Source organism: Rhinolophus sinicus, chromosome 18 (assembly GCF_057876585.1).
Source record: "Rhinolophus sinicus isolate RSI-liver-muscle chromosome 18, RSI-T2T, whole genome shotgun sequence".
Taxonomy (NCBI): domain Eukaryota; kingdom Metazoa; phylum Chordata; class Mammalia; order Chiroptera; family Rhinolophidae; genus Rhinolophus; species Rhinolophus sinicus.
The window spans coordinates 20938210-20952899 of NC_142518.1; the positions used below are offsets into that span (position 1 = coordinate 20938210).

Consider the following 14690-nt stretch of genomic DNA (forward strand, 5'->3'; position numbering starts at 1 on the left):
CATCCTCTACCAATAATTTCAAAGGTCCAGATCCATTTTCAAAGGACATGTGAAAACGTAGATTTAGCGTGGAAAGGCAATAAACCAATAGCCATCACACTGATATAAACAAAGAATAAATACCAGCAGAAGCAAACGAAGTGATCAGGATGTTGTTTGTTAGTGGGGTAAATTATTTTTCAGTGCCATTCTGAGTTTTATCCATTGCAGTACCTTCTGTGCCTAGAATGGAATCTGGTTCCCTAGAGATGCGCAATATAAATTTGTTGTTGTTGTTGTTTTTTAAAGATTTTATTGGGGAAGGGGAACAGGACTTTATTGGGGAACAGTGTGTACTTCCAGGACTTTTTTTCCAAGTCAAGTTGTTGTCCTTTCAGTCTTAGTTGTGGAGGGCGCAGCTCAGCTCCAGGTCCAGTTGCCATTGCTAGTTGCAGGGGGCACAGCCCACCATCCCTTGTGGGAGTCGAACCGGCAACCTTGTGGTTGAGAGCCCACTGGCCCATGTGGGAATTGAACCAACAGCCTTCAGAGTTAGGAGCATGGAGCTTGAACTGCCTGAGCCACCGGGCCGGCCCTTATGTTTGTTGAATGAACAAATAAATGAATGGAGTAATTGGTTAAATTTTTCTCTAATGTTTTCTCTCTTTCTTTTCCCTTTAGCTGATGGATGCACCGATTGGTCTGTCGATATTAAGAAATATCAAGTTTTGGTGGGAGAGCCTGTTCGAATCAAATGTGCACTGTTTTATGGTTATATCAGAGCAAATTACTCTGTAGCCCAAAGCGCTGGACTCAGTTTGATGTGGTACAAAAGCTCTGGTCCCGGAGATTTTGAAGAGCCAATAGCCTTTGATGGAAGTAGAATGAGCAAGGAAGAAGACTCCATTTGGTTCCGGCCAACGTTACTACAGGACAGTGGTCTTTACGCCTGTGTCATCAGGTATTCTTTTAATTTTAATACCGCTGACTCAGTCAAATCACATGCTGCTTTCTTATACTTAAATTTTGCTGCTATCCCTTCCTGCTAAGGTATTGTCTCGATATTTGTGTGTTGCTACTTTCTAAAATTTAGAATCTAAATCATAAAAAAACATGGCTTTGGAATTTATATTGAGACATTATTTCTGGCTTACAGAGAAAAGAGATACCATCTGGGTATCTACTTATGTTGCCAGAAATTACTAAAGACTATGAAATAAAATTTATAGAGGAGGTGAAATGCTGCAAATCAAATGTAAGCAAAGATTTGCAGAAAGGATGCATGGTTTATTGCTAAATGGGTTGTAACATTTTGTTATTGCCCTTCACAGACAGATAGAGCGCAGATAGCTTTGGTTCACACACATCTGCAAAGATGATTTAGGTAACGTGTGTCTGTGCACAGGAATAGGAGAGAAGTACTGCCGTGTTCAGGCACACAGAGGCTGTGTTCCAGATCATTTTGTTCACTAAAAGTGCTGGGTCGATACAACAATTTTCATGGGTCCCTCTGGGTCAATACAAAACTTGAAGTCTGTGCCCTTATCCCCAAAGAAACTCATCACATATCCACACATCTTTGTCTGCTTATGGAAGAGACATATGTAGTTTGTTTAATGATAATCCATTGAAACAGTATCCATGTAACACATTAGCAGTTAAAAATCGCAGTTTAAGCAGTTAGCCCTTCATGGATTGTGAATCACACTCGGCATGAATGATTATGGATGTCATTAGCCTATAAGAACATTGGCAAAGGAAGGGATAGGCATAGAAAGGGTGTATTTAAATCGATTTCTCTGTCTTTCGGTTTATTAAGAGAAATGAAGCCAAATTGAATTAAGTTGATTCTCAATTTGGAGAAATTTTCAGAATCACTTTGTATTTTTTTCGAATCAAAATTCACCTTCCAGTTCTGAAATTCTGATGGGCAGCTGTCACTCCTCTGTCATAAGGATTGTGCCGCCCCCTCACTGTCACCTGTAAGAATTATCTTTATGTTGAGTGTGTTACATGGCTACAGGTATGCTAGGACATTGAAATAGATGAAAGCCACCTAAAAGAAGTTAAACCAAAATTTATATTGTTAACGCTGGTAACATATATTTAGAGTTAATTTTGGAAAATATAAATGAATGCAAGTAAAGTTGTGCTTGGGGGGAAATGTGGACTGGATTGTGAAAGAACAAGTGTACCATTTCTTTGACAACTCTTGTTTCTTTCCCTTAGGGGCTACCAATCCTTGTATGTTCAAACATAACTCATAATAGAAGTAGAGGTTATGCATGGGCATTGAGAAATAATTGCCATGCTAGTGCAGTCAGAGTACTGTTTGGACTGGCTGTTCTCACTTGGCTAATAGTAATTTGATTTAAATACACATCTGCTGTATTTCTTTTAAAAAATCATTATTTCTGATTGTTCATGCATGTGCAGTGGTGGTTCTTCAGGAGAGGCAAATGTATGTCCTCATTTATCTGTGATTAGAATTGAGCTGAATGTCCATAGCCTAACACTTAATTTCATTATGTATTGTTGATGGGAAAATAATGATGCATACACATTAGTAATCTGAGTTTCTAAAGCACTGAGGTTGCAATTCTTTGATGTGTTTAAATATACACTATGATCCAATGCTCTGAGAAATTGCATTAAAATGTCTTTCAGCTTATAGTTGCAATAAGGAATGAAAGGTCAAAAAGTTTCAAAAACCATGACATTTGCCATATGTGCATATGTCTACATTTTAATGGTAGGTCAAATTAAAAGACAAACACCGTAAAGTTTTATATGTCAAATGGAATTCTAGGGAAAGTGATAAACTCAGAAAAATATATTTTTATCACTGAAATTCAAATATTCAAATTGCTTTACAGCTAGTTGACATGGCTCCCTGTTCCAACGTGGTACCCAAAATCATAAATACCAGTTCATTTATTTTGTTAATTTTTATCACATTTATTGGGGTGACATTGGTTAGTAAAAGTATATGTTTCAAGTATACAATTCTGTAATACATCATCTATATATTACATTGTATGTTCACCAGGCAGAGTCAGTTCTTCCATCACCATATATTTGACCTCCTTTACCCTCTTCTACCCCCCCTCCCTCCTTACCCTCTGGTAACCACTAAACTGTTGTATGTGTCTATGAGTTTTTGTTTCTTTGTCTTGTTCATTTGTTGCTTTCAGTTTTATATCCCACATATGAGTGAAGTCATATGGTTCTTGACTTTCTGTCTGACTTATTTTGCTTAGTATGATAACCTCAAGATCCATCCAAGTTGTCACTAATGGCACTATTTCATCTTTTCTTATGGCCGAGTAATATTCTATTGTATATATGAACCACATCTTTCCATATGACCCAGCAATCCCACTTCCAGGTATCTACCAAAAAAATCTCAAAACATTTATCCGTAAAGATATATGTACCCCTATGTTCATTGCAGCATTATTCATGGTGGCCAAGACATGGAAACAACCAGTGTCCTTCAGTAGATGATTGGATAAACAGCAGTTTAAATAGCATGGGTTGGTGTTGACATGAAGGTAGTCTGGGCCTGTTATTTGGGTCACTGACATTTGGCATATTGTCAGCCATCAGGCCACAAATCTGTCACCATTTATCTTTAAATAATCTACATGAAGAGAATTTGAGAAGTTTAAAAATGTTAGCTTCTACATAGATAAAGAAAATATTTTGGTAGTTGCCAGATGGAAATGTGATTGGGGGATAGGTGAAGGGGGAAGGGATTCAGAGATACAAATTGGTAGTTACAAAGTAGATACAGGACAACACTGTCAGCTCAAGGATCTCTCCTGTTCTCATCCACCTTCCTCTCCCACCAATCCCAGTTCCCCAGCAACCACTAATCTGTTCTCCATATCTAATTTGTTTTTCAATTCAAGAATGTTTCATAAATGGAATCATACAGTATATAACTTTTTTGGAATTGGAATTTTCACTCAACATAATTCCTTTGAAATCCATCCAAGTTATTGCATGTATTCTGTAGTTTGTTCCTGTTTATTGCTGAGTAGTGTTCCATGGGATGGACCTTACCAGTGTTCATTCATCCATTGAAGGACATCTGCACTGTTTTCAGTTTTCGTTTATTGAAAAAAAAGCTTCTGTGCACATTCATGTACAATTTTTGTGAACATAAGTTTTCATTTTTCTGAGATAAACATCCAAGAGTGAATTTGGATTGTATGGTAGTTGCATGTTTAGTCATATAAGAAACTGCCAAACTATTTTCTAGAGTATCTTTACCAATTTACATTCCCACCAACAGCATACAGGTAATACAGTTTCGCCACATCCTTGCAGCATTTGGTGTTGTCAGTTTTTTTTCCTTGTAATCATCAGGGTGTCATGATATCTCATTGTGGTTTCAATTTGCATTTCCCTAATAGCTAATGATGGTTAACATATTTTCATGTGCTGATTTGCCATCTCTATCCTTTTCAGTGAAATGTGTGTTCAGGTCCTTTGCCCATTTGGTGATTGAATTATTTGTTTTTACCATTGAGTTCTGAGAATTCTTTTTTTATATATATATTCTAGATAATAGTCTATTTTTGAATATGTAGTTTGCAAATATTTTCTGCCAATCTGTAGTTTGTCTTTTCATTCTCAACAGGTGTTTTTTAAATTAAAGTTTATTGGGGTGACAATGGTTAATAAAGTTACATAGGTGTCAGGTGTACAATTCTGTAATACATCATCTACGTATCATATTGTGTTCACCACCCAGAGTCAGTTCTTTTCCATCATTATATATTTGATCTCTTTTACACTCATCTACCAACCCCCTCCCCACTTATCCTCTGGTAACCACTAAACTATTATCTGTGTTATGAGTTTTTGTTTCTTCATTTGTTTTTAGCAGGATTTTTTGCAGAACAAAAGTTTTTACTTTTGCTGAGCTTCAATTCATCATTTTTTTCTCCTTTATGGATCATGCTTTTGGTGTGAAGAATTCTTTGCCCAGCATTAGATCCTGATGGGGTTTTTTTTCTTTTTAAAATTAATTTTTTGCCAAAAATTGTATTGCTTTACATTTTACATTTGTCTCTGATCCATTTTGAGTTAATATTTGCATACCATGTAAGGTTAATTTTAGTCAAGGTATAGCTTTTTGGATAGATGTCCAGTTGTTCCAGCACCATTTGTTGAAAAAACAATGCTTTCTCCATGGAATTGCTTTTGCACATTTATTCAAAGTCAGTTGGACATGTTGCATGGGTCTATTTCTGGATTCTCTATTCTGTACATTTGATCTATGTATGTTTCTCTCTGTCAGTACCACTCTGTGCAGCTACAGTGGGAGTAAATAGCAAGTAGAGTGAGTCCTCTCACTTTATCCTAGTTTTGTAAAAGTTGCTTTAGCTATTGTTGGCTCTTTTCATTCCCGTATAAATTTTAGTATAAACTTGTCTATGTCTACAAAAATCTTTACTGGAATATTATAGGAATTACATTAAAACTTTTTCTTTCATGTGTTTGTAAACTATAGTGTCTTTTAAATTTAGTTGTCAACAACTACATTGTTAGTACTGTTAGAAATGTGATTGATTATTGTATGTCAATTTCTTTCTCAAAACATTTTTTTTCAAATGACATATAATATATTCTCTCAAATATCTAGTCTGTTTGCCCAAGTCTTGCTTTTCTCTTTAGAGACTAAATAATTCTTTTTTTTTCATTGAAATACATATTAATCATCTATCAAATGTACTTAGCGAAATCCATTTATTCAGTCATTCACTTAACAAACATCTACTGATCACTAAGTACTATGCTACTGCTAGGATTACAAATATTTTTTTAAATCAGTTTTTACCTTTGAGTAGTTTACATAAGAGAAAATAAGTGTGCAATAAATTGTTATAGATACTATGTTCATAGTTTAAAATACAGTTGGTTTCTGTCAAGATGGAGTAACCTCATTCCTCCTGGTCCTCCCCGTTACAACTAAAAATGCTGGATATAACACAACAGATAAGCGTGCAAGTCTGTGAAAGGTGGGAAGAAGGATAATCCAGGAACCTCAGGACTTGAGGAATGGCTTACCACAGTATTCCAATTTTTCTGCCAAATTGTGTTGGCAGGGCCAATCATCCTTCCACCTGCCCAGCAGAAGCAGGCAGCAGTAATACAATCCCCGTGCTGTGGAAAGCTCAGCACGTGTGAATGGAGGGATGTTCTTCCACTCTTTGCCCAGTGTGGAACTAGGCAGGAATTATATTCCTCTGCAAGTATCGTGTCAATGACAACCTAAGTAGCATCCCATGGCATCCTGAGCCTCCACCCCCACCTGGCAGCAGTGAAAATCTCTGAAGCACTGCAGGGCAAGATTAGTAACTGCTAGGCTTCACTTTTCTTCCTCAGTATCAGGGGGGCTCAGTGGGGAGCAAAGCTTCTACCCTCTACAAGGCAGAACATGGTGGTGGGAAGTAGGGCTAGTTGGTATCCAATTTCACACCTTGTATCAGTTAGGCCCATTGGAGAATGGCTTGCTTAAAAAGAAAAAAAGATTAAACAAGATTCAAATTCACATAATATCTAACATATGGAGGATACAATAAAACACTCACTGGTCCTACAATGAGTCAGGAAAATCACAACTTGATTGAGAAAAGAATCAACAGGTACCAACACTGAGGTGAATCAGATGTTGGAATGATTTGACAATGATTTTAAAGCAACCATCATAAAAATACTTCAACAAAATCTCATCAAAGAAATACAAGTTATGAAAGAGAAACAAATGGAAATTATGGAACTGAAAACTACAATATCCAAAAAGCTTATTGGGAGGGTATAATAGTAGAGCAGAGATGATGAAAGATGGTTTGACTTCTTTTAAAATTTTACTTGCAGGGCCCAAAGAACTTCACTTTTTGCCAGATACTCTGGGTCTTTCTCATTTCTTTTTTGTTTGTTTTGTTTTGTTTTGGCTTAAACCACAAGTATGTTTTTCACAGTTCTGCAGGCTGGGTGTCTGAGATAAGGGTGCCAGTGTGGTCAGGTTCTTGGTGAGGGCTCTCTTCCTGGTTACATTCTCATATGGCCCTCCTTCATGCATGGAACAGACAGAGAGCAAGCTCTAGTCTCTTTTTTTTTAAAGATTTTATTGGGGAAGGTCAAGGGGGCTTTATTGGGGAATGGTGTATATTTCTAGGACTTTTTCCAAGTCAAGTTGTTGTCCTTTCAATCTTAGTTGTGGAGGGCACAGCTCAGCTCCAGGTCCAGTTGCTGTTGTTAGTTGCAGGGGGCACAACCCACCATACCTTGCGGTAGTTGAGGAGTCGAAAGGCAACCTTGTGGTTGAGAGCTTACTGGCCCATGTGGGAATCGAACCAGCAGCCTTCGGTGTTAGGAACACAGAGCTCCAACCGCCTGAGCCACCGGGCGGCCCTCTAGTCTCTTTTTATAAGGACACTAATCCCATCATGGGGAGCCACCCTTACGGCCTCATCTAGTCCTAATTACCTTCCAAAGGCTCCACCTCCTAATACCATTCAATTGGGAGTTAGGGTTTCAATATTTGAATTTTGGGGGCACTCAAACATGTAGTCCATGATAGGAAGAATAACCATAATCCTCATCGTGCTAGTGTGAGGAGTAAACAAGATCATGTCTCTAAAACTCTTATCATGGAACTTAGTATATGATGAATGCTCAGCAAGTGTTCTATATAATTATTATTATAACAATATTATCATTAAACACTATTATTAAAACTCTGTTTCTTTTCTTTTATAATTCTCTAACTGCCTTAACAGTATTCACCAGAGAAACGATTAACTTAATTAAACTTCCCTTCAGCAAGACCCAAATAGGATAAACTCAAAGAAAATCATACCTAGACACACAATAATCAACCTAGTAGGGTTTATCATGGGAATATAAGGCTAGTTCAACATTCCAAAGGTAATAAATGTTATCCCCAGGTTAACTATAGAAAAACTACATGATCAAGATGTGCAGAAAAAGCGTTTGATAAAATAAAACATCTTTTATGATAAAAACTCTCCAGAAACAGGAAGACAGATTTAGTTTAACAGCTCACCAAAGTAGATCGGCCCTACTAACAATGCTCTACTTTTCTTAAAGTCAACTGTGGCATATATAACATTACCTAATCACAGGACTGACTATTGCATCATATTCACAGTTCATACCCATGTTCAAAGGTAGGGAGATTATACAGGGTGAGTACACTGTGAGACTGGAATCTTAGTGACCATCTTAGAAATCTGTTTTCCATAACAAGCAATGAACAATAGGAAACTAATATTCTAAAAAGAGTTCCTATTACAATAGTGCTAAACATATCTAATAAAATATGTGCAAGATTTATGTAATATTATAAAATGCTGATAAGTGACCTAGGTAAACCATGTACACAGAAAGATACACCGACATGGTTTAAAAGATTCAATATGTTTAACATATCAAATTGACATCTCTCTAAATTGATCTGTGGCTTTAACACAATTCCAACCAAAATCTCTGCAGTAGTTTTTTGTAGTTATTGCCATTTTATTATTAACATTTTTTTTTAAATCTATTTTGTTTTCTTCTTCTTCTTCAAGAAGTCCCTCCAACATTCCTTGTAATACTGGTTTGGTGGTGATGAACTCCTTTAGCTTTTTCTTATCTGGGAAGCTCTTTATCTGTCCTTTCATTCTAAATGATAGCTTTGCTGGGTAGAGTAATCTTGGTTGTAGGTCCTTGCTATTCATCACTGAATATTTTATGCCAATCCCTTCTGGCCTGCAGTTTCTGTTGAGAAATCAGCTGACAGTTTTATGGGCACTCCCCTGTAGACACCTAACTGCCTTTCTCTTGCTGCTTTTAAGATTCTCTCTTTGTATTTAACCTTTGGCATTTTAATTATGATGTGTCTTGCTGTGGGTCTCTTTAGTTGATCTTGTTTGGGATGCTCTGTGCTTCCTGGGCTTGTCTGTCTATTTCCTTCTCCAGGTTAGGGGAATTTGTCAGTGAGTAAGTCCATGCACAGGCCCTTTAATAGGATCACCTGGGACTCCAGTAGCCCTCCATCTCACTCAGTCATAATCTTCGCTGGTTTTCACAGACCCAAATTGTGGGAAATTCTCTCCCCGGCCCTGGAACCCTGGGCTGTGGACTCTGGTGTGGGGCTGGGACCCCTCACTTCTCAGGAGGTACATCCATACCCAAGATATCCCTCCACATTTTTAACTACCACCTGTGGGTGTGGGACCAACCTGTTCTGTGTCTCCACCCCTCCTACCAGTATCCGGAGGCTTCTTCCATATATCCCTAATTGTAGCACTGCTGTTCATCTAGACTTCAGGTGATTCTCAATGATGGTTGTTCTGTAGTTTAGTTGTAATTTTGAGGTGGTCGTGGGAGGAAGTGAACACAGCATTTATCTACTCCACCATCTTGACCAGAAGCTTCTCTTGGTTTTCTTAAAACTGGTCTTTACAAGTTCTGCTCTTAGCTCTCTGATAGATAACTCAGTAAATTCCTTAGAATCCTATTTCTTTGACTTTTTCTTAAATGATTGTGTCACAAGAATGTTGTTTTTATTCATCTCCCTTTGTGCTTTTACATGTTGCTCTCAACTTTGGCTGCATTTGGAATTAAATGGGGCGCTTTTAAAAATTATTGATGTCTCTATACCACTCCAGATAGTTAAGTCCAAATATCAGATGATTCTGTTGTGCAGCCAGCTTGAGGATCACTGCTCCCTGATCCTTATTATTTATTCTAATAGCTTCACTTATCAAATAATTATTGATGACTCAAAAAAATTCCAAAAATTTTCACAAGCGCTGGAAAGTATATTTTCAACTTCCTAATAGTCCTCTCTTCCTGTTTATCCAAGAGATACATTTAATTCAACAGTATATCAAATAATACCTACTTCAAGAAACCAATCTCTTCCTCATATAATTCTTCCTTTCTTAGTAAATAGCTTCACCATCAATACAGTAGCATCAGCTCGAAAATTATCACTTATCCTCGTTTCCTTCATCTTCCTTGCCTTCCCTTAATTGGTTACCAAGACCTGTCCAATTTACCTTACCAATGCCTTTTGAGTTTATCATTTCTTGTTCATACCAATTTCCACCCTCCAGGTGGGTGAAGTGTCCTCCCTGTTTTTCCTATTTTAGTTTCCAGTCCATGCAGCTGCAGAATCATAGGTCTACAACAGGGATTATTTCATTACTTAAAAATCTTTGATGGTCCTTATTACCCAGCGAAACGAAGTCCAAAGACTTTGCTTGGCATGCATGTCCCTTTGAAACCCAGCTTTAATCTTTCATTCCAGACTTACCTTGAGTCTTTATCTCTGTAGGCACCTTGTGCTATATTCTCACCATCCTTCCTGCTATTTGCAGAATTTTTTAACCACTTATGAAGCAGTTTATTGCGTCATTTTATGAATATCACATTATCCAAGTCTAGAGCTAACATGGGAGGAGTCTTTACAAGTACTTGAATACCATGAGGTGTGGTTCATTGGTGATAGCACCGAAATCACAGTCTAACAGAGTCTGCTCTTTGGCCCCTAATAATTCATGTTCTTACATGTGCAAAGTACACTTACCCCATTTCTATCCAGCCCCATAGACTTATCTTATGGCATCAGGGTTAAGCTAGAAGTCCAGGATCTCATTATCTAAATCAGTTCTGGGTATGAAAGAGGTTCTTCATGCTTAATTCCCTGAGTACAACTTCTCAGGAGGGGCTCCCTTTGATCCAAAGCTCTGTGAGCTAAAAAGACATGTTATCTAACCCTCACACACCCAAGATACAATGGTCAGTCAGGGATAAGATAATTGACTAAATAGTCCTATTTGAAATGAGGTGAGGTAGGGGTGGGAGATATAAAGCCATCACTGGCTCTGTATTCAGCTGGACACGAGTCACCAGTTTCTTGTTTAGAGCCCAGGTCTACTTGTTGGGAGTTGTTTTCTGTGGCTCTCGGGTCCATCTTCTTCTTTTCCATAGAAAGTTAAGGTCCCAGAGATCTCTGTTTAATTTGAGCATTATCTGTCTCTTTTAGTAGAAGCTAGTATGATTCCTTAAACTGCTGTAAGCCTTTTATGTATTATATTGCAATCCATTCCATTAAGCAGAAGCCACACCCACAAATATCTTTAAGACAAATTTCTCTCTACTTTGGTGTTCAAGTCAGGGTGCTGGAAGACAATGTACCAAAGGTTCCTAGACACCACTTTGCCTAGCTAATCTTAGGGTATGCCTCATAGACAGACCTTCCTAACTACCTTCTCTGGATGGTAGAGTATGCATTGTATCGCAACCTTATTATCTCCGATATGTTTTCCCCTCAGGATCCATGTGGGATAGTGTTTGTCACAGAGGAGGCAACCCCCAAAATAGTTATTGAATGGAATAATTAGTGATTGGGGTTAGTGTTCTTAGAATACCTTGTGGAAGACACTGCTACAGGCAAAATTATACCATTTTCTGAATCTTCTAGTTTTTCATGAGGAAAATAATTCTACTTCTTATGACATCTCCTTTCTGAAACTAACACAAATTATGAACTGCTTATCTTACGTCATGATTTTTGGTATTCCAAAAGACAGTTTGTTTTATTCTTTCCCTGTAATATACCCTCCCTGTCACTGGGTGGAAAGCAATACTTATTTTTGGCATAAAAGACCCACAACACCTAACTGCTATAACTGTAGTATAAATAATTCAAATCATTAATTTTCTTCTGTATGCTAGAATATAATTTTAACATCTATTATTGTTTTATGTGATTACTGTTTAAAAATCAAGTCGTTCTTAGCTCAAAGGATAAATAATGTCAGCATCCTTTTAGGAAGTCCTAAAAGATTTACACACTGAGGAGTCTTCATAATTTGTTCAGGGCAATCTAAGTCCATATAAATGTTTTATATCCTACCCAGAAATGTTAATGATCATATGCATATGTGTTGCAACGACCTCAAGTAGTTCCACAATCTTGGTTTCCTAATTGTTAAACTACCTCTCTTAATTGAAACCAGAGTATACCCTTGAAAATATCAGCTGTAATTTATAGGTTATAAAAAATCCAATTAAACATACATAAGCTAGTCTTTAAAAAAAAAAAAACTCATATGCCATCGAAAGTCTTTAAAATAAAGTTTCAAGTGTAGATGCAGATTCTCTTATGGATGATAAATTAAAATCAGAGAACTGTATATCAGGTACTCTTTGTATATGCTTTTGGTGAGAACATGTATTTCTTGCCATAATAGGCTTCAAAGAGATTTTCCAGTAGCATAATTTTGATACTGCTTAGAGATCATGCTGAAGTGGTAGATCAACCTAGAACAGACATGAAGTTTAGCCTTCTTTTCATGTATGAGACAGGAAGGTGTTTTCTAAAGGCTTGAACGTTTTGAACAGGGCAGTAATTAGCCATAAGAGATTGCTATCTTTCTGAACGTTTTGTTTTCAGAAACAACAAACCCAATTGATGTAAGTAAAAGCCAAGAGCTGTGTGAATTGCTTACACAATTTGCTGACTTTTAACTAAGAAGAGGAGATAAATTCTGCTGGGGTCGTGATGAAGTAGTTTCCTATGTCATTGGATTAACAAAGCTTTGTCTTATCTTTCTAAGTCCTGTAAGAGCGAAAGCTTTGAGGACTCTTTGAAATCAATGGTGTCATGTTCAGGGTAGGCAGAGACTTATACATTTTCTCCAAAAAATATCAAATTAATATGGAATAGACAGGCTATTGAGAAAGATACATTTGTAAAATAATCAGGTACATAAAGTTTAATTTTGAGTTCTTATGTATGTATTTTTTCCATCTTTTTCCATTTTAGGTAAAATGAATCACAATGAGCCCTTCTCAGTCATAGATATAATATGTACATTTATCATATTTCACAAACATTACTAAAAGTCTATGATATAACATAATTGGTGATTATCATGAGGAAATAGTTAAATCGTGAACAATATGTGCCAGGCATACAGGTAACTGACAATCCAACAAAACATTATTGGTGGTTATACTTTTGTACTGTAATTATTAATATTTCTTTATTTGTGAAAAACTTTCTCCAAAGAGACGGTAACTGCTCATGTTGGTACAGTGAGCATACTGTGTTTCCCCAAAAATAAGGCCTAGCCAGACCATCAGCTCTAATGCGCCTTTTGGAGTAATAATTAATATAAGACCTGGTATTATATTATATTATATTATTCCTGGTATTATATTATATTATATTATATTATATTATATTATATTATATTATATTATACCCAGTCGTATAGTAAAATAAATAAAATATAGTAAAATAAGACCGGGTCTTATATTAATTTTTGCCCCAAAAGACAATTTAGAGCTGATGGTCCGGCTAGGTCTTACTTTCAGGGAAACACGATACATAATAAGCCTAAGGAAATAATACCTAACAGCTGATCACCAAGTTTAGGATAGGTGAAAAAGTTGAATATGAAGCTGAGATTATCCAAGGCTCTTTCTAAATCTAATTTTGTGTGTGGTTCTCAAGGAAAAATTATGAACAACAATCTTAATGAATATGGAGAAGATAATAAACGGACTGATTGTTCTTAGAAAAGCTCATGAAGGGGCTGTGATTTGAGCAGTATTTTGAAAAATAAACACATGGCTAGGGAACGTGTAATGGAGAAAGGTGTCTCTTTCAGAAATGTCTCATGGTGACTAGTACAAGAGAAATTAAATTATCATCTAGAGCAGAGGTTGGCAAACTTTGGAAAGGGCCAGATGGTAAAAATTTGGGGCTTTCCAGGCCATATAGTCTCTATTGCAAAGACTCAGCTCTGCTGTTGTAACAGGACAGAGCCATAGACAAGACATAAACTAATGTGTGTGGTTGTATTCTAATAAAGCATTATTTACAAAAACTGGTGGTGGGATGGATTTGGCCTATGGGGTATAGTTTGCTGACCTCTGATCTAGAAAAGGCTTTGCAAACTGCAAATAGTTAAACCAACAGTAGAAACTACTGTTGTTATTATGAAAAAAAGCCTCGGTCTATTCCTAATAAATCGAGTAGATAATTTTTATTGGAAAAATAGTTTTTTGTAGATGATGGTGAGAAGGATGGCAATAGAGAATGATAAGACAGATGCTAAGACTTCAAGGGAAGGCAAGTGTCAATCAGGGAATGAATAGGAAGATGAAAGCAATTGTTTTTTAGAATTATCTGGGAGCAAGTGTATGAATGTTTAGAGAAATTGGAACATGAAAAACAGGCAACAAGTTTTTACAATAATTAAGGCTTGAGGCGATGGGACTTTGGTTAAAGTATCAATGGTACGAATACCAAGGAAAAAATGATTTAAGGTCACTTTTGGAAGTTAAAAATACATTAGAGATGATGCTTGATTGGAAATGTCAAGCCTGATGGGATGTTGCTCTGAGAAACAAACAAAAAAAATGGAAAGGGATAGTAAGAGGCATATCTTAAAGCTTTTCCTGTACAAATCTAAACTTTTCCACCCAAAATTCTCAGGGTCTTGATGAATCAAATTGCCTTGATTTTAAGCCATTACACTAGGAAACCCTTAAATAGAATTACCCCATTGTTGCTTCCCCCACAACATCTGAATAAAATAAAGAACAAGATCTGGGGTCCTTTCTACATTCTACGTTAGTCTACTTGTTAGTCTATTTTTTTTCAAACT

General features: G+C 36.7%; 1 protein-coding gene across 1 annotated transcript in view; it reads left to right on the forward strand.

The window, feature by feature from the left end:
• Positions 1-14690, forward strand: part of IL1RAPL1 (interleukin 1 receptor accessory protein like 1) — a 1306826-nt gene that overhangs the window by 675814 nt on the left and 616322 nt on the right. Inside the window, exon 3 of the mRNA XM_074323621.2 lies at positions 661-940. Within this exon, the coding sequence (XP_074179722.1) occupies positions 661-940 (280 nt within the window). The remainder of the gene's footprint in view (positions 1-660; positions 941-14690) is intronic.